Raw genomic sequence first — 26,669 nt, 5'->3', positions numbered from 1 at the left:
TTCACATCTTATTATATAGTTTACTATTTATTCTCACAGAGATCCTATGAAAATACTTTTTAATAATAACACATTTTGAAAATTAATGGATTTCAGCCACTGTCAATCAAGAGCAAGGAATAGTCTTCCTCTTATTGCTTTTTCTCACTTTAAGCAGTATTATATCTCAAAACAACCATTTAAGCTACCCTATCAAATTCTAAAATCTTCAGCCTATCTTTCCGTTAAGCAGCAATCTTACCTTTATTTAACTCAAGAGAATTGGCCATAGATCCCTTCCAGCTCTAAATTTCTATAATTCTGTAAAGGAAGCTGAGGGATGAAGAACCATTTCCATTTTATTTTCTTATGACCACTTTAAATAACACAAAAGACTGAGTCTTGATATACCACTACACAATTTTACTAATTAGATAAAGGATAAAAATGGTACTACTAATAAAATTCCTTATCTCTCATTTAACCATTCCATAAACTCAACAATTCCCTCTAAAATGTAGGATCTCTCTGCTGACACAATTCATAATGGTTTGTCTTTTTAGAGTTTGTTTTACTTTTGTGATGTGTAGTTTATCAGATGTGAGAGCATAATATGTATTTATTCACTCATTCATTCTTATTACAAACACATATGAAGCACTAGTCACTTTAAGTAGTTTTATCCAGCAAAACCAAAGGAATATTGTTTAAAATTTAACAAGTACCAATGAAACCACAAACCAGTAGAAATAATTTTTGGAGGAAGTACTGTGGGAGAAAAAAAAAACATGGGTTCTGTAGTAGATAGAACAATGTCTATGCCACAATCCTTTGTATCCTGTACCTATATTACCTGACATGGTAAAGGGGACTTGGCAGGTATGTCTAAGAGCACAGGGCTTAAGAGGACGAAATTATCCTCGGTTATCTGGGTAGGCCCAATCTAATCATGAGTACTTAAAAGCAGACAATCTTTTCCAGATGGGTTAGTAAAATGAGATGAAAAAGGAAGGACATGAAAGATTCCACCCAGCTTTGATAGCTTTGAAGACAGAAGAATGGGGAGACAAGCAGCCAAAAAATATGGGTGGCCTTTGGAAGCTAGGAATGCCATTCACCTAACATCCAGCAAGAAAATGGGGATCATGGCACAGCCAACATCATACTCAATGGTGAAAAACTGAGAGCTTTCAGGATGCCTGGGTGGCTCAACTGATGACTCTTGGTCACAGGGTCATGAGCCCCATGTTGGGTAGAGATTTTGCTTAAAAAATAAATAAGTAAAATCTTAAACAAAAACAAAAGCTGAGAGCTTTATCCCTAAAATCAGGAATAAGACATGAATGTCTGCTCTTACCATTTTTATTCCAAAGAATACTGGAAATCCTAGCCATGGCAATCAGACAAGAAAATAATAAAAGGCAGCTACACTGGTAAGGAAAAACTAAAACTTTCACTACTTGCAGAAGACATGATAGACTGCATCGAACACCCAAAGACACCACCACCATAAACTACTAGCACTAACAAATGAATTCAGTAAAGTCAATATATATAAAAATCAATCTACAGAACTCTGTTGCATTTCTATAGGCCAATAATGAAGCAGCAGAAAGAGAAATTAAGAAAATCCCATTTACAATTGCACCAAAATTAATAAAAAATACTTAGGAATAAACTTAACCAAAGAAGTGAAAGACCCACATTCTGAAAAGTATAAAACATTGAGAGAAATTCAAGATGATGCAAAGAAACAGGAAGACATTCAATGTTCGTGGATTCGTGGATTGGAAGAATATATATTGTCAAAATGTCTATACAACCCAAAGCCATCTACAAATTTAATGCAATTCCTATCAAAATACCAGTAGCATTTTTCCTAGAACTAGACCAAACAATCCTAAACTTTGTATAGAACCACTAAAGATCCTGAAAGACCAAAGCGATCTTGAAGAAGAAAAACAAACCTGGAGGTATCACATTCAGATTTCAAGTTATATACAAAGCTGCAGTAATCAAAACATTATGGAACTGGCACAAAAATAGACACATAGATCAATGGAACAGAATAAGAAGCCCAGAAACAAACACACAATTATATGGCCAATTAACCACTGACAAACAAGGCAAGAATATGCAATGGGAAAAAGACAGTCTAGTCTCTTCAACAAATGGTGGTGGGAAAATTGGACGGCTCCCCGCAAAAGACTGAAGCTGGTCCACTTTCTTATACCACTGACAAAACAAACTCAAAATGGATTAAGGACCTAAATATGAGGCCTGCAACCATAAAAATCCTATAAGAAAGCACAGGAAGTAACTTCTCTTCAATGGCTGTAGCAACTTTTTTTCCGGATATGTCTCCTGAGGCAAGGGAAATGAAAGCAAAATTAAACCATTGGGACTACATGAAAATTAAAAAGCTTCTGCATAGCAAAGGAAACAATACACAGAACTAAAAACAGGCTACTGAATGGGAGAAGATATTTGCAAATGACGTATCAGATAAAGCATTAGTATCCAAGATATATAAAGAACTTATAAAACTCAACACTGAAAAACCAAATTATCCAATTACAAAATGGGCAGAAGGTATGAACAGACATTTCTCCAAAGAAGACATACAGATGGCTAGGAGATACATGAAAAGATGCTCATCATCACTTATCAGGGAAATACAGATTAAAATACAATACAATATCACCTCATACCTGTCAGAATGGCTAAAATAAGAAACAACAAGTGTTAGTGAAGATGTGGAGAAAAAGGAGCCCTCGTATACTGTTGGCAGGAATGCAAACTGGTGGAAAACAGTATGGAGGTTCCTCAAAAAATTAAAAATAGAATTACCATATAATGCAGTAACTGCACTACTGGGTATCAACCCAAAGAATCAAAATCACTAATTCAAAAGGATATATGCATCCTGATGTTTATAGGAGTATTATTTATAACAGCCAAATCATGGAAGCAGCCCAAGTGCCCATTGATAGATGAATAGATAAAGATGTGGTGTATGTGTGTGTGTATAGCAGAGTATTATTCATCAATAAAAAAGAATGAAATCTTGCCATTTGCAACAACATGGATGGATCTAAGAGTATAATGCTAAGCAAAATAAGTCTATCAGAGGAAGACAAATAAATACCATATGATTTCATTCATACGTGGAATTTAGGAAACAAAATAAACAAAGAAAAAAAAGACAGTCAAACCAAAAAACAGACTTTACTATATAGAGAACAAACATATGTCACCAGAGGGGAGGGGAGTAGGGGATGGGTGAAATAGGTGAAGGGGATTAAGAGTACATTTCTCTTGATAGAGCACTGAGTAATATTTAGAGTTGTTGAATCACTATATCATATACCTGAAACTAATATAACACCATACATTAACCATATGGAATTAAATATATATATAATATATAAAAATACATAATATAAATAATATTCACATTAGCTTCATGGTAAAAGAGATTCCCAAATGTATAGGGGGTGAAGAGATAATACAGAAAGCTTCCGGTTACTGATCCTGAGTTGAGAAAGCACATTCATAGTAGAATCAGAGAAGAAATCCAGACTGGATCCCTGAAGAGCAAGAGAGGCAAATTCTTTGGACATTTTTAAATTTATTTCTACTAGATTAGATTCTATTTTCTCTATCTTGTGTGATATTTTTTCAAATATCAGGAAATATTATCTTGGAAAATAACTTTGCCATCTTTTTTTTTTTAAGATTTTATTCATGAGAGACAGAGACAGAGGCGCAGGCAGAGGGAGAAGTCGGCCCCATGCAGAGAGCCCGATGTGGGACTTGATCCCAGGTCTCCAGGATCACACCCTGGGCTGAAGGCAGCGCTAAACCACTGAGCCACCTGGGCTGCCCCCTTTGCCATCTTTATAAGATGACTTCTGAAATATATACAAGTATTTGTTTAAAGAAAAGAAGAAGGAAGGGGAAGGAAGGGGAGGGTAGGAGGGAGTGAGGGAAGGAGGAAGAAAGAAAAAGAAAGAGAAAGAAAGGAAGAAAAAGAAAAAAGAAAAGAAAAGAAAAGAAAAGAAAGGAAGAAAGAAAGAAGAAAAAGAAGAAAGAAAGAAAAAAGAAAGAAAGAAAGAAAGAAAGAAAAGAAAAAAAGAAGAAAGAAAGAAAAAGAAAAAGAAAGAAAGAAAGGAAAGAAAGAAAGAAAGAAAGAAAGAAAGAAAGAAAGAAAGAAAGAAAGAGAAAAGAAAAGAAAAAAAGAAAGAAAGAAAAAGATAGATAATGGAGGGCTTGGTCCTACAAACAGAGGAAGTGAGTTCTGTCAACAACTTTGTGGTCATTTACAGCAGCAAGGGAAAACTAATGAACACTCTAACACTGGGTCCCTTGGACTGGCTATCTGACCAACCATCTATCCATCTGAGATACAATAAGGAAAAAGGACAGACATTTTAGATCACATAGTCTCTAGCAGGAAAGAGACACATTAAATCAGAATTAGAACTAACGTGTGATAATAGATGGCTCAGAGATATGGGCAAATCTAGCAGGAGGTTAGAGGAAGTGCTCCCTCAAGAAGAAACCCATAGGATGAGTGGGATTAGATGGGGCCAGTGGAGGTGCAAGATGGAAGAGGTAGCAAGTGCTGGGGAAAAGGGGAACATGGCACACTCACAGAGGAAGGGTTCAGTAGAACTACTATGCACAATATGAGGGGGAAGTGATGCAGAAGAGGGCTAACCAAGAGAGGGTCTGGAGGCTATAGTAAAGAATTTGAATTTTTCCTAAGGGCAATTGGTAGCCACTCAACTAAATCTGTGAATAGATTTCACTTAGCCTGCAGCATGGAAAAATGGATGAGGGGTGGGGGGTAGGGGATTAGATTTAGGTTATTACAATAGGAGACCTGAGGGGGTCTGGTGGGAGTGTGTGGATATAGAGAATGTGGGATATACATGAGAACATACAATCAAGATACTTTTGGTGATTCCTTGGTGTGAGAGAAGAGGACAGAGGATGGCTTGTGGCCATCGTGAGTGGCCAGTCATGTGCTGTTGGCTGCAACAGGAGATCCCTAAGAAGTACGAGGTTAGTTTGCTCAGATTTCTGTTGTTGCTGTCATGTTTGTTGCTTTGGGGTGGCAGGGATCCTGCAAGGATACTTAATTCTGAGATACCTAGAGGGTGCGAAGGACAGAAGCCTGAAGAAACGTTCGGGGATGGATAGAGACAAAGGAGCTAACAAGAGACGTGTGAAAGGAAGTGGTGACAGAAGACAACACAGTATCAGAAAAGCCAAAGGAAATGAACATTTAAGGCAGAAGATTTCCAACAGACCAAACAGAGCTGAGGACTGGTTGGTGTGACCTGAAAGATGTACACTAGAGTCTAATACAGACGGAAAACTGACCTCTGGATTTTGCTGCCGCCCTGCATGATGTCAGTGCAACAAAAGGGCAGGTACCAGGTTTCTGCTTCCTGCTTCTCCGCTTGTGGGCTCGAGGAAGCTGGGGCTCACCGATCCTGCCCTCTCCCACCTCTGTACTCCTCTCTGGGTTCCATCCTTACGTTTCTCTCTGGTCATGGGTCTCCTTCCCAACCTAACCATTCAATCTGTGTCTACTCAATGTGATCCTGGATATCCAGCCAACAAATCTCTGAGGACTTTTGTCCAGTGACCTTAACCCACTAGGTGATGTCTTAACTAGGTTTATTCATCAGCATACCGCACCTCACAGCTGATCGGAGAGCAGAGTTTTGTCCAAGGCTGACTACACACATAAAGACAAACCCAGAAGAGACTTCAGGTGTCTTGAGGGCAGACGGAGATTTGGCGCCACAGATCCTGTGCCCTTTGCTGTACACAAGGTGTTTTTTTCTTACCTTCCCAGCTGCATCACAGCAGCCTCTCTCTTGCTCCCGGTTTCAATGAGCTTCCACTTAGAATGATGCTGTAATTTTGAACTGTACACTTATCTTAGATTTGCTAATTTGAAAACACACATGCACACAACTCATCTGTAAGTAAGATTTAACCACCCAGCAATCTGAGCAGCAGACACAAAATTTCATTTGGTATAATATCTAATACTTATGTGAAGCTAATTAAAGATAATTTGGTCTTAATGAGGCAAAGAGAATATAACAGTGTTAATTTCAAAGTAGGCTGATCCATGAAAGTCAAGTAAAATCACTTCCTAGGCCCAACATTCCCAAAGACCTAAATATGACTATCTGATGATTCCCACAGTCGTTATTAGTGGTTAGAATGAATAATCCTTCACATCTGTTTTATAGTTCCTGATGATCTTCATATCACTGGATGCTCATGACTACCCTACGGATGCAGGGATGTGGATATAGCATCTGCATTCACATTTTATAGATATGAAAACTGCAGTTACACAGCCAGTAAGCAGAAGCCTGGAAAACTGTATTTGAGGCTGTGCACTCTGCACCTCACCTCATATTTTTACTACCTGCAAACTTGAATTATTTTTTCAAAGGAACTTTCAGCAGGAAAAACATAGTTAAAAGAAAATACTGCCCATTTGTAGCACTGAGCCACCTTAAAAATAGAGACATTTCTAATTGGCTTACTTTATGATGTAAGGAGAAGGAAACATTTATTACTCACATCTATGAAATCTAAGCAGAGTCTAAGTGTGACATCATACAAATGGTACTTCAGACACAGGCGACTAGAAATCAACAGGCACATATGGGAAACACATTTAAGAATGATCCTCCTTATGGGTTGCCATCTATATTTCCTTTTTCTGGTTTTATACGGCTACGGGTATTTTTTTCACATAAACATTTTACATTAGGGAGTCCTTTGATCATTACAAACCGTTTCAATTCAATCTTAGAACCAATGGACTCTTCTGAGTGTGAGATAGTGGCCATTTCCATAGGGCAACTAGGGGTACGACCCATTCTGTAATTCTCACTATAGAAACTGGACTGGACCATGCCAATGGGGCTTCCACCATTATCAGAAGGTACTATTGAGCCATGCCACCCTATTTTATTACCTTTGCTCAATAATCATCAAGTGTCACAATGGAACATCATAACTACAAGAATTCCCTCCCAAGCTCTCCAAAGAACAACTATATTTTACTTTCATTCTTCTATTTAAAGAGTAGTACAAAGCGGGGTCTGCTCCTCTGATCTACCAGATGAACTGAATGTCTACAATGCATCTTCCTGAGACAGGAACAATGTTTTTTTTCTTGACTAAAGTAGCTAAATCCAGATTGGCACTGTATATTCAAGAGAGTATTAAATGAACCTCGACACTGAGCCAGATCCCAAGGTGGAGTCCAGAGAAGTTCTCTTAGCCATCCTCTACCCTAAACAAAGGGACATGATGCCCTCAGGGATTGAATTTCTGTCATGACCCATACCTTGACTCCAAAGCCTCAGCGTTTTTCAACCTGAAAGGAGGGAGGAGAGGGGGGACTGGCTCACAAAATGACTCTAGCTATATAAGCCTTCCAACACAGTATCCTTAGTGCATTCTTCTCCATTTGTTAAAAGAGAAAACATAACATTATACCTACATACCCTGGTAAAGTAAGAAACTTGAGGGAAAAAAAATTTCGGTGACCTCAAAGTATAAAGGAGATCAAACCTCTCCTTTGGCAGGTTTTCAATTTGGGAAAGACGAAGGGAGATTGATTACATCAGAAAATCTAAGATCTACCTGTTTAGAATTACACCTTTATATCTTGTGAAGGAGGCCTTGGAGTTATGATCTAGTAGATAATGATCTCAAATTCCTTATCAACTCAAGTAAGTGTATCAGCAGAGGTAAGGAAATATATGAAGGGAACTTTTCTTCCCACATTTAAGAGCATTGTTAATCTGTCTGGGAGCCCAGACACATAGATACTCAAAAATAAATAAATAAATAAATAAATAAATAAATAAATAAATAAATAAATAAATAAGGCAGTGAAGGTAGTTTCTAAAGTATTACCTTAAAAATCACAAAGGGTAAACCCTAGACAAGTGAACACAGCTAAACTGATCAGGCAGTTAAACAAAAGAATAATTCATTCAGAGTGAGCCTCGTGAGAAAACCCAAAAGATAACTCCAGAGTCAGAACTGATGAGTGAGAGGCTACCTCACCAGGATGAAACAGAGAGATTGTAGGGTTGAAATTTATTAAACTGAACATACAGATAATGTTTCCATGCCCTTTTGTCACTATCCATGATACCATGGGCAGGTAAAGAATTTTAATGAATCTGTAAAGCCCATCAAAAAGAGTGTCAGAATCCATTTCTCAGGCAGAGTTTGAAATGTCTTATTTCCAAGGCTCTCCTCTCCTAGCCGGGTCCTGAAAGCTGCAGAACCACACAGAGCTCATCCAGTTAAATCTTTTTAAGAGGAGGAAGAATCATTACATAACACTGGCATTCCTCAGTATGAAACATTTCCTCTAGCCAACCATTAAGTGGCTGTCAAAAATGATGATAAGCTTTGGAATTACCTGCGGCAATCAAGGACAATATCCAACACGCCAAATAATGACAATGGCTGACGTTTATAGCACACTTGCCATAGTGTTGTAGACCCTGTCCTAGGCTATTACGCCCACAAAATCCAAGAGGTAGGTGCTACCAGCATCTAATTTTCTAGTGAGGAAATCAAGGCACAAAATAGTTAAGTAATTAACTCCAGGCAAAGGAACTGGGCTATGGCTGGCTCTTGAGTTTTTCTTAACCACTACACTATACTGACTTCCTGAACGATAGTATGCTATATGGTATTTTGCAGGTTTGTTTTTGTTTTTAAAGATACCCATAATTAAAGAAATACTTGGTTGTGAATGTTAAAATAACACTGGGGAAAAGTTTCAGTAGGCTGAGAGAAGAAAATGTAAAGATTAACACAAAGAGATTATATTTTAAAAGTCCAATTAACTACTATTCAATCTGTTGAGGGTGTATATGTGTGTGTGTGTGTATGTGTGTGTGTATATATACACTTTGCTCATCTACCTCTCCCTCTGCCCTTCCCCCTGCTCACGTTCTCTATCTCTCCCTTAAATAAAGAAAAAAATTTTATATAAGTATAACATACATATACATAACCTAGGCAACTAACTATAGCACACGATCAGCTAAAAGGAAGACTGGCTTGGTAAGACAAAGTCTTTCCATGTAAGCACAATTTGACTTTTATTTTCCATTTTATTTTATTTTATTTTTATTTTCCATTTTAAAGGCTGGTCTTAAAATCTTAGATTGAGAAAAAGGCAGGGGTATCAGTACCTTGACAGTATTTTGAATAATATTGCAATTTGCCAACGGTCAGTCCCGTGTCCCCACCTACCCATTCCTTGATTTCAACGTCACTTTCTATTTGACCACTCTTTTGCTATCTTACTATAGGAGGTTTGAGTTTTTTTCATGCCTGATGATTTCTTGATTCTGTCATTGCAGTTCTCCAGGATACTGCCCCTTTCATTTACTCACACAGAGCTGGGTTGTAATACTAGATTTCACCAGTAGGCGTCATGACCTGAAACACTACATCTTCCAACTCCAGTGTCTCATAAACTGAGACTGAGGGTTATAGAAAACAAGTGTTCTAGTTGTATTCAGCTTAAAAACTTAGAATTCATTATACTGAATTTACCTGCAATATAAAACACTCCCTAGTGAATTACTAATGCTGGTATGAAATCAAAGCTTAATTATAAATATTAATATATAGTGTTATACAAACATATATAATATCTTTGTCACTGCTAATATACTTACCTTTCTTCCCTCTACCTGCACTTACTTTTAAAATTTACAACCTATGCTATAACCAAATAATTGCTTTAAAAAACAAATGCAAGTGTGATAGAGATATAAATAACATAGCTATAGAAGAGGCACTGTACAGACATACAAAACAATACCAACTTACCGCTACTGCCACAATCTGCACAAGAGAGGAGTTCTTCTGGTTTCTTTTCACGATTTGATTCCTTAGTCCCCAAACAGAAGCTACATATCGGAATGGGATCAGCACGGGGCTATGATAAAATTAAAATGGAAAAATACTGTCAGTTTTCCATTTCAAAATTAAAAAACATTACAGTCAAAGGCAAAAACACTGCTGAATAAGGTATTCCAATCAACATTTTCTAATAAAAAAAGTCTCCTTAATTATTTGATGCTAAACTATTACCTAAATAATGCATTTAAGGGTAATATGTAAGATACAGAAGTAATTTTTATTAAACTAATGAAATCTAAGGCCTTTATATATTATATAACCTTGCTAAAATGAACATTATTATTAAAGATTCTTTGGGGGTGCCTAACTTAGCTGGCTCAGTCAGTAGAGCATGCTACTTGATCTCAGGGTCATGAGTTCGAGCCTCGTGTTGGGCATAGAGATTACTTTAAAAAAACATAAAAAAGGGAAATGAAATTATGGGAAATCGCAATCATTCCCATAATTTATAGGCCTATAATACATTGATTCATCTATTCAGCATTATAGTTTATGAATATCACCTAGTTGTCATTTCAGATTGTTCAAGTAAACTTTATCAAATTGGGGCACCTGGGTGGCTCAGTCAGTTAAGCATCTGCCTTCTGCTCAGGTTTTAATCCTGGGCTACTGGGATGGAGCTCTGTGTTGGGCTCCCTGTTCAGCCAGGAGTGGGCTTCTCCCTCTGCCCCTCCCCCTGCTCATGCACTCTCTCTCTCTCTTTCTCTCAAATAAATAAATATTTTTAAAAAACAAAACTTCATCAAATGTTTTAGTGCAGGTTACTATTTTTCATCTATTAAATTTTTGACGTAAAATATCGGTAAGTTTTCAGGTGATATAATAACAGAGCTGGAACTGAATAAGAACTTTAAAATTCTGTAGGGTCACCTAGGAGGCTCAAAAGATCATTAACAAGGACTTTCTGGCACCAAGGTCTTTAAAAGTAAACCACATCATGCCACACAAAGGAGATAAACTCTCAATCTCTGAAATTCCAACTTTAATAAAAAAAACAACAAAACATTTGTCTAACCCCCAGTACTCTAGCTCTCACTGAGGAAGTTGCTTTTAACAATGTATTATGTCTGCATACATCTCAGTGTCTCCATTGGTATTTATGGCTACCAGCGATGCTAATATTCCATTCATATGAATAGTTGTGCCTACAGATCTGGTCACATTTATTCTGAACAGCCAAAACTGTATGAAAATTAAAATTTTATTGCATATTCTAAGCCTTCACACATGTTGTCTCTAGCCATCTGAATGTAACTAGAACGTATTTATATTTGAATCTCATGAATCAAAAATTCAAGGCAAGAAAAGTTAGCATAATCATACATGTTTTTTAATGTAAATTAAAAACAAGACTTTGCAAGGTCTAACTTTTAAAATACACATCAGCATAGAATAAACCTCTCATTTGTTCAGCTACTTTATCCCAAATGCCTAATTAATACATCGCCTGATACACAGTAGGCACTCAAAATATATGTTAACTGAATAAATGGAAGAAACATATGCTAGTTGAAAGAAGAAACCCTCATCTCTAAGATAGTATTTCAAATGGTTATAATGATTCCAACAAATGTCTTGGTTCACTGTGAAAACATGTCATCAGAAACCAGAATTCATCTTATGACTGAGGATTTGCAAAATTGTTCAATATGATTGTTAATTTCATCTTACAATATGAGTGTTCATTATCTTGCCCTTATTTTCAGTTTAATTTGTTCTTTTAATATGCACAGGCTTTACTTTCTGAAGTAGCTATGCAAATGTGTTTTTGTAGCCCCACTTAAAAAGCAGAGTATAAAACACTTTGTACTAGAAAAACCCAAAAAGACAAGCTACAACAAATTGGTCACTGACTCTAGCCACAATTTTTTAAATGCCAGATAATCAGCACTGCATAATTATGGATCCATAGTTATTACTTGCAACTGCTCAACTGTAGTACCTTGGGAACACTTTTGTTCCTTTAAATAGCAATTAAAAGAACAATCTGGTTTTAAAGTGACAACATTCCCCTGATAGATTCTAGCTAAAACCCAGTCTTTGTACTAATGGGATTCCTGCTTTCATTTGATATAACAATGCTCAAGCCATTGCTGCCATCCTTGTGGTGATAAATAATTTACAAAATGTCACATATCATTCATGCAATGAAACAAATCCAAATCCGCAATCCCATTTTTCTTTCCCCAATGAATTTTTAGCTGTAAGAAAGACATGGCCATCAGCCAGCACTCGTGCTCATTTTTCGTTTTTAACTAAAGGTAACACAAAGGACAAAGGTTGCTAGTAGTTCATGGCCAGAAAGACTGATGTCCCGCACTCTGCCCAATAATAGAAAGCATAGATGCTATCACTTCACGCTACATTCAAGTGAACCCCACCACCACGCTGATGTATGCTCACAACCATTTATTTTAAGGATAACTATCTCACAATACTCTATAAAACCACTGCATTATACAGAAATGTCTACCCTGCTGAATTATTGATAATTCAAAGCACTTTTTGCTAACCTCAGTATAGCCGAGTCTAATTAACTTTAAAAAATTGTCACTTGTAAGAAATGGAACTTTTACAGTAATGCATGTAAATGGGTCACAAAATTATTATGATTCACTACTCTCAATCAGACTTCATATAAACTGTTTCAAAAAATAATCCCTGGTAATAGATTAAAATGGATTGTAGTCAGAAAGAGGTCCAAATAAAAAAAAAAATTAAAAAAAAAGAGGTCCAAATGAATGGCAATTCGATTCTACACAAGTCCACCACAGACAAATCATATTTAAGAGGGCTGAAAATGAAACAAAACATGTCCTAATTCTTAAATCACTTTCTTTGAAATTTCACAAAGGCACCTAACCTGTTGATCACATTTTCTTATCAACATGATTAAATATTTCAAACTAATCTCAAGAATTAACACCTATGATGGATAGGTTTAAACTCTGCAACCTGCTCAGGAAGCAACTCCTCTTCATCTCCCAAGCGATGGTCCCAGTGTAGCTGCTAGGTTAGAGGCCACATTACACTATCTCATTTAATCATCCTAACAATCCTGCCAGGAATGTTTATTATTATGTCCATTTTCTAAAAGTTCAACTGTGGAACTGTGATTCAAACACAGCTGTCTTCACTAAAGCCCATTTCTCACCTTCAGTACTTACTATCCTGCCCCCTACTTCTCTCCTCTCAGAAAAACAAACATTTAAAATTATCTTTCCATCAGTGGGAATAATGCTTTATTAATGTGCTCATAATCTTCTCCATTCAATTTCTCCCAAGACGGGGATCCCTGGGTGGCGCAGTGGTTTGGCGCCTGCCTTTGGCCCAGAGCGCGATCCTGGAGACCTGGGATCGAATCCCACGTCGGGCTCCAGGTGCATGGAGCCTGCTTCTCCCTCTGCCTATGTCTCTGCCTCTCTCTCTCTCACTGTGTGCCTATCATAAATAAAAAAATAAAAAATAAAAAATTTCTCCCAAGACCAATGGCATCTTTCTAAAACTATTTAAAAAGCAAACACTAATATCCTATAGATTATTTATTAATTACAACAGCAAAAAAAGGTACCTTAACAATGGAGACACCTCCTTAACGAAATGATCAAACCTATCACTAGTACATGACAAACTGACACTATGTGTCTCCCAAGTGTGGCATTAAAGGACTCAGCACAGCTTATGCAGTATTCTTGCTGGAATTATTTACCTCAAATCTAACCATAAGGAACAAATCAGGCAAATCCAAATTTAGGGACATTCTGAAAAACAACTGGTCTGGACTCTTCGAAAAATGTCAATGTCACCTAAGACTCAATAAAGGGCAGAACCAATTTAGGCAACTAAAGTGCCCTGAAAACTAAATACAAATATGGATTCTGGATTATTTAAAAATTACTCTGGGGCACCTGGTTGGTGCAGTTGGTTAAGCATCAAACTTTGGGTCTCAGGGTCCTGAGATCAAGCCCTGTACCCGGCTTGGCTCTCAGTGCAGAGTCTGCCCTTCTCCCCACACTCTCTTGCACTCTCTCCCTCTAGAATAAATCAAAACATCTTTAAAAATATTTACCCACAGCTATTAAGGACATTATTTGGATAATTAGGGAAATACTAAATAGTAGACAATATATAATAAACTGGATAGAACAAATTTCTTCGGTCAACACTGAAGTTGTATTTATGTGAGATTGTCCTCATTCTTGGCAATTATGTGCTGAAATATTTTGGAGTAAAGTGTCATGATGTCTATAACTTAAGTGTATATACAATTTTCCAAGCAAAACACTGGGGATGGGGAAAGGAAATAGAATAGTACCCCTCTCCACTCTTAAAAAAAGATCTACAAAGGATTGTATTACTATATAATTGGATTACAAGCATTTATAAAATAAAGTATCTCAATCCAATTAGTGATTCATGGGCAATACAGAGGACAGAGGATGTGTCAATCCATACTGTAGGATACCAACACTCTCGAGGACAAATGACCCAGTTTTCTTCAACAAATAAATTAAAAGGGAGACAGAGTGAGCAAGCAAGGAAGAGAGAACAACAGATACAGGATAAGAGCCAATAGATTAAGAGAGATTTAAAAGGCTAATATGCTGATCACAGTGTATGGTCCTTATCCTGATAAGGATTCAAATAAAGTATAAAATAAAACAAAATAGAATACCCACTAAAGGAACTGGGGCTAGTCAGCCTTAAAAAGACTATTGGAAAGGAACAAGCTGGATGTCTTCATCCAAGGGAAAGGGTTAGATTTGTTCTTCATGGCTCCAGGGTACAAAACTTGAACAGGGGGCAGCCTCGGTGGCGCAGAGGTTTAGCACCGCCTGCAGCCCAGGGTATGATCCTGGAGACCCGGGATCGAGTCCCACTTCGGGCTCCCTGCATGGAGCCTGCTTCTCCTTCTGCCTGTCTCTGTCTCTCTCTCTCTGTGTCTCTCATGAATAAATAAATAATTAAAAATTAAAAACAAAAAACAAAACTTGAACAGGGCTTACTCTAGAGGAATTAAACTTTCCAACAGAAAGGTCCAGAAATTGAATGGATTGTTTTTCCCTGCTTCCTTTATTTTCTTTTTAAAACTGTGGTAAAATATACATAATGCAAACTTTACCATCTTAACTATCTTGAAACATACAGTTAAGTGGCATTATGTATTTGTTGTACAACCAATATCACCATCCATCTCCAGAATTATTTCATCTTCCCAAACTAAAACTCTGTCCCCCTTCTACTTTCTGCATCCATGAATTAGACTATTTATTCTAGGTACCTCATATAAGTGGAATCATACAGTCTTCATGGAATAGATCATGGAGAGGCTAGATCAGGATTGTGAGGATGCCACAGAAGACAAAGCAACCTCACACAAACTGGGGATCAGGGACCCTTCAACAGTCCTTTCCAGGTCACATATTTTAATGATTCCATGGCTGGATAGTCTCTGAGGCTCTTCCCAACTCTGCTTTATTTTTTTTATTGAATTCTATTAAACTTAAGACATTTTAAAAGTCCGCAGGACTCTCAACCTCAAAATTAAATAACCTTTTCTGAGAAAACATCCTTTAATTCCAAGACAATTCACTTTCAGAAGGTTTATATTTGTTCATGGTTACTTTTGTTTCTGCCGAGAAGGAAACATGTTTGTTAACTTGTCAGTCTAAGTAAATGGAGAAAAAGAAAGTTCTTGCTAGATTGGAGCCAGCTGCACATCCTCTTTGACGATCACAAAAAGAGGTTTTGTCTCCATGATCTCTACTCAGCATAATCAGGGATACAACATAGCCCTCTCGTCCCATCATCCCCTATGGATTCATCTCCTTGAGTCATCTAGAACTTTCCTGAATCTACTTAAAAGACATACCATGTGAGTAGTTCCTAGTGTTAAAAGAAACTCAGCATTTTTCATTCATATATTCATACCTATATCATTGTATGACCTGGATTTCAATATTGATCTCTAAGCCACAGGTTTCCTCAACCATAAAAGGGCACAATAGTGTCCATGTTGTCTACTCAGGGGTTCCTAAGGCTCAAATACATGTGAGTGTGTGAAAGTACTTTGTACACTATAAAACTCTAATCAAATATTATGATTATTGCAAAATGCACTTTGGCTATAAAAATAAAAAGAACAAACAACTCCAACTCCTTAACAAACATCGGCACAAATGAATTGTTGTGGAGTTTAGAATTATTCTATAATAGACTCTGACTCTGAGTCCCCATGATAAATATTAATCTTAGAGGGTTTTTTGTTTAATGAATTAATCACGGAATAAAAGAACAGGATAGAAAATGTCTAAATGTCTTGATTGAGAGCCAAGAGGCTTGATTTAATAAAAGGAAAGGTCAAAGAAAAGGATACCAAAGGAGGAAAAGCACAAACAAATATAAAATTGTAAATGAATAATACCACAAAAATAAACAAAGATGAATATAAATCCTTTATACCCAAGTATCAAACAGTTGATCTTCAGAGAGCGTTTTCTACACTTTAGCTCAGACAACTTAATTTGGTAACTCCAAAGTGAGTTGTATAAAAGGGTTTTAAGGCTCGTCCGAATGCATCTCTTTAAATTGCACCCTTTTATCATCTTGTACCGCAATCTGAAGTTTAAGTAATGCTTTGCTGTTTACCAGAATGCTTTTGTCAAGTGTCTTACAAGTGACAAACACAAAGCCTGTGAGACAGGATTGTGGCTTTTTCTGTCTCCGTTTTACAGGGTAAGTTAAGTGCCTCCCTAAGGTCACACAGCTATCAAGAACAGAGGGACCCAGTCTGCTGACTGCAAGCCCTTTGCTCTTGCGCTTTTCCATGGCTGGTCCCTCATTTCCTTTGGAGCTTGATTCAGATATCACCTTATCAGAGAGGCTTATCCCCGACCATTCTCTCTGAAATTGCATTCCACTAGCACCACTCTGGATCCCCCAGGCCTTGCTTTATTTTTCTGCGTCGCATTCATCACTGCCTGACATATTCTGTATCGTTTGTCTATTTTGTTTCAGTTACTCAACTATCAAAGCTCCATTCTGAGGGCAGAGACTTTGTTCACTGCTGCAGCTCTAGCTTCAAAGCGCATATGTTGAATAAATGAACAAACTGCTTTGAGGTGAGGAAGTGGTTCCTCTGGTTCAACAGGTCCCAGAGACGACTGTTCTTTAACACATATCCTAATAACCATAATATGACGTGGAAAGCAACCATCAATGCCAAGGTGACTTCCATGGCTGTCCAATCTAAAGGCTTTTTTCTTACTCTGACCACTTATAATGAATGACCATTTGGGTATAATTGTACTTTTCTAAGTATAACCCGACAAGATAAAACCAACATTTAAATATCAGCTGGGAGGAAATCATCTCACGTGATAGTCACTATAAGTTGTATGTAAAATAGATCTGGGGATGTGCCCAGTTGCTAGTAACCTGTCAGCCAATTTACCTCTTTATTCTCTCTCAAGAAAAAATTCACGTTTAAAAAAAAAAAAAAGTAGTGATAGTCAAGGAAGATGAATACCACTGAGGGAGAATAACAAAATTATAATAAGAAGACAATCAATCTATTAAAAATAGTTTACAAATTTTGGTGGTTTATTATCACTAGTGAATTATTTCCCACAAACTTCACTACTGATTACACAGGTACAAGGGAGGTTAAAAAATGTTTTGTTTTTAGGGTAACTTTTTGACACTTCTCTAATAAAGAACTAGATTTTGTTTCTTACCACTTAACCCACTTATTCACTGATCAAGCCCACTCCTAATTAGGATATAGATCACACACACTCAGCATTTCCCTTTACGGCAATCTGCTGTAAGATGTAGTCTTTGAAAATACACTAACTCTAAAAGTAGAAACTCTCGTGATGATCTAAATTGTCCTGGCTTTGAGGAGCATTATCTTGTTCCTGTCGGCATGTGCTGTAACTGTGCTCAGTATAGCTATGTCTCTGCAGGAAGGTTTGGTGACTGGCTCACCTCGTAGCTGTAGTGGGGCCACTTCAAATCCTTCAGGGGCACAGGAGAACCTTGTTTGTGACATGTCTGTTGCCATTTTCTCTGCACTCACAGATCCTTTTGTTTTATTATAAGGCTATTTATTCGTGCAACTCTATTATGAATTTTGACCTGAACAGATGCCTAAATAATTTCTTCCAGAAGATAATTGGAGATACACTTATTATAAGACTTCTCACAGGCAACAATTTGACCATAATTTTACACTCGCCACATAGATTTTTGTTATATCACCTCCCCTGCTCATTATACTTCTCTGTGGGTAATTGGTTCTGTGAGGGAGCACCACATTATCCCCACTGGCTTTGGATTGAGTTTCTGCATTACTCTGGGCAAAAGGATTTATTATTGCTAATGTATGGAGATCTTAAATGTGACTGCTATATTTTACCTCCTTGTCACAGTGAAGAGGGTTCTCTGTATTTTAAGAGTGGCAAGTAAATTAAATCTAATAAAATAAAAATATTTAAAAGCATCCCTATACATATTTATAAATATGTCACTGCTTTTTTCATTTAAAGAATCACTTCGAAACAAAAACAATATCAATGAGCAATACTGGGAAATGCCTGCAGTCGGAGATTGATTTAGAAGTGGAAAAATAGTAAAACCTTGGCCTCAACGAAATAAGAAAGGGAGAAAAGGGAAGACTTTCTAAGAACATCAGCCCCAACAGTTATCAATTGTGTGGAGCTAATTGAAATGCTTACACTGTATCTGTACTCTAGAACTTGTTCTAATTAGGCAGGTGGGCCATTTATAAGAGTGCTGATTAAGGAAAGGGATTCTATTGGAAGGAAAGAAATCTAATCTGGCATACTGCATTTAACAATAGCATCTCATTTTTGGGGGGTGTTATTTATTTGTTTTGGTTTTTGGAGATAAAACCTACAAATTTGCAGAGGGTGGGGAAGCCAATGGAACAATTGCCTTCCCCAGCATCTTTAATTTCTTATCTGGACAGGGACTTGGCTTTTAAGATTTCATCTGAACGTCTCTCCTCCACCCCTACCATTAGAAACTGCAGATACTGCATTTATCTTCTTAAGAGGGATCAAAGTCTGATTCAACACAGCTGGAAATTCAACACATGGTTACAGGAAGTCTGCTTAGGATTTACAAACTATTCTCTTTGGCAAGCATGTCACAATATTAGCAATATAATATAAACTCTACTCTAGGTTTTGAAAAATGGAATTTTAAAATCAATTCACATTCAAGTGTCACAAATCTTTAATGTTTCTTTTTTTAAACTTTATTATTTTTTAAAAGCAGTTTTAGATTTACAGGAAAATTGAGGGGAAGGTACAAAAATTTCCCCTATCTCCCTGCCCTCACAGGCATAGTCTCCCCCATTTATCAACATACCCCCACCAGAGAGGTACCTTTGTTATAAGTGAAGAACCTATAATGACACATCAAATCACCCACGCCCATAGACTATATCAGGGTTCTCTCTTGGCATTATACATTCTGTGGGTTTGGAAAAATTTATGATGACATGTATCTACCAACATGGTATCATACAGAGTATTTTCACTGCCCTAAAATATCCGCCTATTTGGCCTCTCCCTGCCCTCTAATTCCTGGCAATCACCGATCTTTTCTACTATATCCATAGTTTTACCTTTTCCAGAATGTTATATAGCTGGAATAATAAAACTGGCTTTCTCAGTTGCCCTAAGGCATCCATTTTAATCTAGATGTGGTGCCAACTACCCCACATAGGCACAATGTGAATCGCAGCCATTCTCATTACCAATTCCACCAAGAGAAACCTGTGTTAACTGCTCAGAGACACAGGCTTTGGATTTGTTGTAATTAGATTCAAACAGGGAAGCAAAATGACAAGAAGAGACACAGGTAGATAGATATTAACAAACTAGAAAAGTCACATGTTAGTTTCTCAATGTTATCATCACCATCAGCACCACCCCTGACAATGTTCTGCATTCAGAGACTTATGCCAGTTAAGATGGTATGTACTGTTCAATAAGTTACTAATGTTTACTCAGCACCCAACTATGCCAAGGAGACTATAATTGGTACTCCAAGTGCTTGTTATCACAGAACCAACAGAAGTAGTGTAATTCCATTACCACACTTAATTCTCAATTGCCCTGTGGGCACATAAACCATCTGGTGTACAGAATTTCCACGCCCTTGACTTTTCTGCTTTTGTTTTCCTCACTTTCAGACTACCTCTGACCCTTTCAACTGTAGTAGTCATAAGCGGTAGGAAAAGAGAATTGTTTGGATAATTACTATCTGAACGTCAAGAGCTCTGATCTTGTTTTTTTTTTTGGACTCTTCCCTAACCTCTTTGTGATAGAGGGTCTAGATCTAATGTCTTAGGCCAAGCACCACACGAGCATTTAGATGAACGTTACTGGTGACTCTGTGCTCTTTGGTGCTCCAGCATCCCTGCAGGCTGTGTGGGAATTGCACAAAACATAAGCCTCTCCCCCTAACAATGCAAGCTACAGCAAGGCCAGGAAGAAACACCAGATGTCACAGGCTTTCCCTCCAGGGGCAAAGATTTTTAAGCTCAATTTCCTAGAACTTTAAGTCTTACAGAAGCCTACTAAAGGATATGCAAGAGGTAAAGGAAAGCTCTTTGTCTTTGTGAAATCTTTTTTCTTTTTTGTATATTTTAAGTTAAAGCTTAGTACACTGTGAGCTCTTTGAAGGAGATCCTTGTTGTTTACCTAAATCACCATACATAATGAAGAACTATACACTGTAGATGTTTGATAAATATTTGTTGAATATATAAATTTAACATTATTTCTCATACCTGGTACTTTCTCATCATTTCATAAATTACACTTTTACTTTAGTATATAATGGTAAATGAAGAAATAATAGAACAGCATATGGTTATGGGCGGCAATAAATACTTTTTGAATGTTTGCCCATTTAGAACCTTCACATCCACCCTTATATTTTTTAAATTGTAAAATATACATAATATGTACCACTTTAACCATTTTTAACTGTAAAGTTCAGTGGCACTAAGTACATTCACATTGTTGTACAACTAAGTTAATGTGTATTTTACATATAATGAAATGGACAGCTCAAAGTTTAGAAAAAAATGCATACACTCATGTAAACACACCTCTCTCTCAAGATTTAGGACACTCCCATAACTGCAGAAGTTCTCTCCTGCCCCCTCCCAGTTAAGTCCTTCCCAAGCAGCTACTACTCTGATTTCTACCACCATAGTTTGATTTGGTCTGGAACTTCATGTAAGTGGAACCAAACACTGAATTCTTTTAGTGGGGCTTCTTTCAACTAACTTTATTGTCATATTCATCATATTGCCGCATATATCAGTAATTCATTTCATTCAGTTCTTGAATAAAACTGTTAAGAACATTCTTATAGAAGTACCTTTGTGGACATATGTTTTCATCTCTTGAGTAAATATCTTGGGGTAGAACTGCTGGGTCATAAGGTAGGAAGATGCTTAACTTTACTAAAAACCTATAACTAGATTAATCAAGAAAAGGAGAAAATTACCAAAATAAAAGGTAAGAAGGGGTATCACTACAAATCTTGAAGTCATTAAAATGATGGGAGGTGACAACAGCTTTCTGCCAATAAATGAGACAACTCAGATAAATAGGCAACTTCATTGATCGAATTAACAACACAAGAGGATGTCAGAACATCTGAATAACTCTAAATCCATTAGAGAAAATGAGTCATTTTCTCTAGGCCCAGACAGCTTTGCTGGTGAAATCTTTCAAAGATTTAAGAATACCAATCTTGCATGATCTATTTCAAAAAAAAAACAAAGAAAGAGGAAATATTTCTCAACTAATTTTATTAGGCCAGCATAAGTCTGATACCAAAATCATATATGAAAACAATACAATAAAAGAAAATTAAAAGAACAACCAGTATCCCTCATTAACATAAGCTCCTATTTGTTTTCTTCTTAAATTTTACTTAAAAAAAAATCTCAACTTTACTAAGGTATAATTGATATATAATAAAATGTACTCTTTTAAAGTTAAATACATATATTTATAGAATTGTCACAATAGAGAAACAGAATCTTTTTATCACCTCAAAATTTCCTTTAAGAGTGATTATTTGAAGGGGATTAAGAATACACTTTACTGAGCACTGAGCAATGTATAAAATTGTTGAATCACTATATTTTATACCTAAAATGAATAGAATACTGTATATTAACTATACTGGAATTGAAAACAATACAAAATGAAACGAAAATCAAAAGACAAGTTCCCTCAAACATTTCTGCAGTTCATTCCCTCTGCAGACCCAGGCAACTACTGATCTGCTTTCTGACATACATTATTTTGGCTGTTTTTAGAATTTCATGTATGAAATCATACTATATATACTCTTTTGTGACTTCTTTATACTCAGCATGTTTTTTATATTCATCCATGTTGTTGCATGTGAGTAGTTTATTCCTTTAAATGTTGCATAGTATCTCACTGAATAAATATATCTTAGTTTATCCACTCACCCGTTGATGTACATTTGCAATCTACAGTTTTGAGCTTTATGAATAAAGCTAATATGAACATTCGTGTAAAAGTCTCTTCGTATGTATGTTTTCGTTTCTCTTTGGTAAATACTTACAAGTGGAATTGCTCGGTCATAATGTTAAGTGCATGCTTAACTTTATAAAAAGTGTCAGTTCTTCCATAGTGATTGTACCATTTTACACGCCCAGGATTTGCCTTTGATATTGCCAGTCTTTTAAATTTAACCATTCTGAGCAGTGCATGGGCATGTCTTGTTGTTGCTTTTAATGTGCATATCTTTGATTGCTAATGATGTTAGATATATTTTCATGTACTGAATGGACATTCAAATATCTTCTTTTGTGCAATTTCTGTTAACTCTTCTGCCCATCACAACGGTCTACTGCAATATATTGCCAGACCCTCTACAGTGAAAAACGTGTTGTCCCAGCTAGTGAGAATGCTACAGGATGTTTTCACTTGCCACTCTCTTCAGGTACAGAGAGTTATGTCATCCAAGGACATGAGACATGCCCCTTCCTGAAGTGGCCCATGTCCAAGTGGTACAAGTCCTCATCACTGACTGATAAAGAAATATATAAAGGGAAGCTTAACTTGACCCAAATCTTTTTTTTTTTTTTAAAGATTTTATTTATTTATTCATGATAGTCACAGAGAGAGAGAGAGGCAGAGACACAGGCAGAGGGAGAAGCAGGCTCCATGCACCGGGAGCCCAACGTGGGATTCGATCCCGGGTCTCCAGGATCGCGCTCTGGGCCAAAGGCAGGCGCCAAACCGCTGCGCCACCCAGGGATCCCTTGACCCAATTCTTATCCCAATTCTGTCCAACCCTGAAGAATCAATCTAGCTGCAGAGCTACATATGAAGTCAGCCAAAGCAGATACTGAGCTGCATCACTGCTCTGCTCCTCCCTCTATAGGATGCAGCTTCGTTGCCCATCCTCCCACTACAGTGATAATACTAAGGGCATCCCTTAATAAATATTCTACATACAAAACTTTTATCTCAGAACCTGCTTGCTGAGGAACGCAACCTGTAACACCTATATTTTAAATTGGGTTGTCTTACAGAGTTGTATGAGTTCTTTAAATATGTATACTGAATACAAGTCCTATGTCTGTATGTGTATATATAATAACTAAGCATGCTAAGAATATCTTCTCTCATGCTGTGGCTTGTCTCTTCATTTTCCTAACAAATTCTTTTGAAAAACATCAGTTTTTAATTTTGGTGAGGTTCTATTTATCAATTCTAATCTTTGTGACATTATTGAGTCTTCCAATCCATGAACATTGACATTTCTCCATTGGTTTAGGTCTTCTTTAATTTCTTTCAACAATGCTTTACTGTTTATAGGTACACCTTTTGTTCATAATTTGCTAAATTTATCCCTATGTTCATACTGTTCGATGCTACTGTAAATGATAATTCACATTTCTGAATGTTTGTTGCTACTATACAGAAATACGACGGGCTTTTGTATATTAACCTTATAGAATTGCTTTGGTCCACTCTACTTTTAGTAGCTTTCTTAAAGATTCCTTAATATCTTCTAAAGTATAAGTAATCATAATCTGTAAATAGAGTCAGGTTTAGCTCTTTCTCCCAATCTGTATGCTTTTCATTTCTTTATCCTACCATATTGCATTGGCTAGGAACTCAGTACAATGCTGAATAGAAAGATAAAAGGGGGCATATTTGTCTTACTCCTGACTTTAGGAAGGAACTGGTTGGTCTTTTACCATTTCTAATGGTGTTACCTATGTTGTTTTTATTTTAAAAGATGCTTTGTATCAGACTGATGAAATTCCTTCTAGTCCTAGTTTGCTGAGAGGTTGTTTTTTGATTTTTTACTATGATTTTTTTTTACCATGAATGGATTTTAAGTTTTGTTGATTACTTTTCCTAAATCTATTGAGATGATCAAATGTCTTCATTTTAGAGTATTAAGCCAACCTTGCCTGTCTGGATAAATCCCATTCTGGATAAACTTCATAGTATATTATGCTTTTTATATCTTTCTGGTTGATTTGCCAATACTTCCTGAAAGATTTTGGTGTTTATGTCATGAATAATATTGTTTCATAGTTTCCCTTTTGTGCAGTCTTTGGTTAGTTTTGGTATCAAAGTAATCCTGGTCTCATAAAAGGAATTGAGATGTGTTTCCTCCTACCTTCTGAAGGAATTTATCTAACACCTGCATTGGTAAATGATTGACATACTTCACCATTTACATTTGTTGTCTGAGCCTGGAAGATTCTTTGTAGCCAAGTTTTAAGTTATGAACTCAATTTCTTTTAATAAATATAGAGCTATTCAGATTTTTCTGTGTGTGTGTGTGTGCGCGCGCGTGCATGCGTGCACACTGTGGTGATCTGAGCATTCAAGGAATTTCCCTGTTTCATCTAAGTTGCCGAATTTATTGGCATAAAATTGCTCATAATATTGCATTATTCTTTTTACATCGTCAGTGATGTCCCCTGTCCCATTCTGGTATTGTTAATTTGCGCTTTCCCCCTTTTTTGGATCAATCAAGCTAGAGATTTTAAAAAGAACCAGCTTTTAATCTTCCCTACTTTCAATGTTCTTTATTTGCAGAAAATGTTGATTCCAATGCAAAAACCTTATTTGTTATCATCACTGTCACTTTCATCATTATCCTAATACAACAGAGAGAGCCATATGGCTATTCAGAATGACATTTTCTTTGCCTTGGATATAGAGTAGTCATTCATCCTACTCTGGTGCCAATTCTACATCACTCCTAGGAGGCTTTGGGAGGGGAGAGGGTAACACTTAGTGTTTTAATATAAGAGGAATCCTACTAAGAACTCATCTCTAGATAGTGGTTCTTAATCAGGAGGAAACATCAGAATCACCTATGTAGCTTTTGAAATACACACACACACACACACACACACACACAAGTCATACTCCCAGATTTTGATTCAACAGGTCTGGGGTTGACATTGGCATTTTAATTTTTTTAAAAACTTCAAGAAGATTCCAGTGGTATCCAACTTAAGAATCAGAACTGGGGATCCCTGGGTGGCTCAGTGGTTTGGCACCTCCCTTTGGCTCTGGGCATGATCCTGGAGTCCCGGGATCGAGTCCCACATCGGGCTCCTTGCATGGAATCTGCTTCTCCCTCAGCCTGTGTTGTGTCTCTGCTTCTCTCTCTCTCTCTCTCATGAATAAATAAATAAAATCTTTAAAAAAAAAAAAAAAGAATCAGAGCTGAGTGATTAGGGCATCTAGGAGTGCATGCTCAGGAGAGTCTAAGGTGTGGGAAAGTACAGAGCAATGCAGCCACTGATATTCACTGCCTACTCTTAACAAATGTAGGTCTAAGGGCCCCAAAGACATAAGAGAGTTCTTGAACAAGCTTTTAAAGGTAAGAGAAAAAATACTTAAATGTTAAAAGACATAAGCTGGGCTTAAGGGGCACCTGGCTGGCTCAGGAGGTGGAGCGTACAACTCTAAATCTTGGGGTTGTGAGATTGAGAAACATATGAGGGGTGGGGCTTACTTTAAAAAAATGTTTTAAATCTCTTCAATGCAAGGTTATTTTGTTGGTTTTAAAATTACATATGGAGCATCTGAGTGGCTCAGCTGATTTGAGTATCCGACTCTTGGTTTTTGGCTCTGGTCATGATTTTGGGGTTATGGGATCAAGGCTCACATTGGGCTCCACACTCAGCATGGAGTCTGCTTGAGAGATTCTCTGCCTTTCCCTCACCTTCTGCCTCTCCCTTGACTTGGGATCACTCACTTGCTCTCTATCTCAAATAAGTAAAATCTTAAAAATAAACTTTAAAAATTGTGTATATATAATATATAATATAATTATAAATTTATTAAAAATAAAGTACAAAGATACACAGAATGGGAAAGTAGTCTCCCAGCTATGTCTAACCCTTGGACATCCAAATCCCCTTTCTAAACTTCCTTTGATAGGCTTGACACATACAAATATATAACATCTTTATTTTTTTTAATTTATTTTATTTTATTTTTTTTATATAACATCTTTAAAAAAAGGGTTACACTATTTTCATTCTACCAGATAGAGGTTATTGCCACCCTTTTGCTTCTACCAGAACGTACATATGAGGATTTGCATGT

The 26,669-nt window shown here is 36.8% G+C and overlaps 1 protein-coding gene across 6 annotated transcripts in view; it reads right to left on the bottom strand.

Moving 5' to 3' along the window:
- The window catches only part of KAT6B (lysine acetyltransferase 6B), a 186,751-nt gene that overhangs the window by 58,307 nt on the left and 101,775 nt on the right, over positions 1-26,669 (bottom strand). For all 6 annotated transcript variants that reach the window (XM_072823688.1, XM_072823687.1, XM_072823691.1 and 3 more), the window contains exon 4: positions 9,895-10,003. In XM_072823688.1, the coding sequence (XP_072679789.1) occupies positions 9,895-10,003 (109 nt within the window). The remainder of the gene's footprint in view (positions 1-9,894; positions 10,004-26,669) is intronic.

This window comes from Canis lupus, chromosome 4 (genome assembly GCF_048164855.1).
Source record: "Canis lupus baileyi chromosome 4, mCanLup2.hap1, whole genome shotgun sequence".
NCBI lineage: Eukaryota > Metazoa > Chordata > Mammalia > Carnivora > Canidae > Canis > Canis lupus.
Note: the sequence above shows the minus strand (reverse complement) of the source record. Positions and strands in the feature narration are given on the sequence as shown.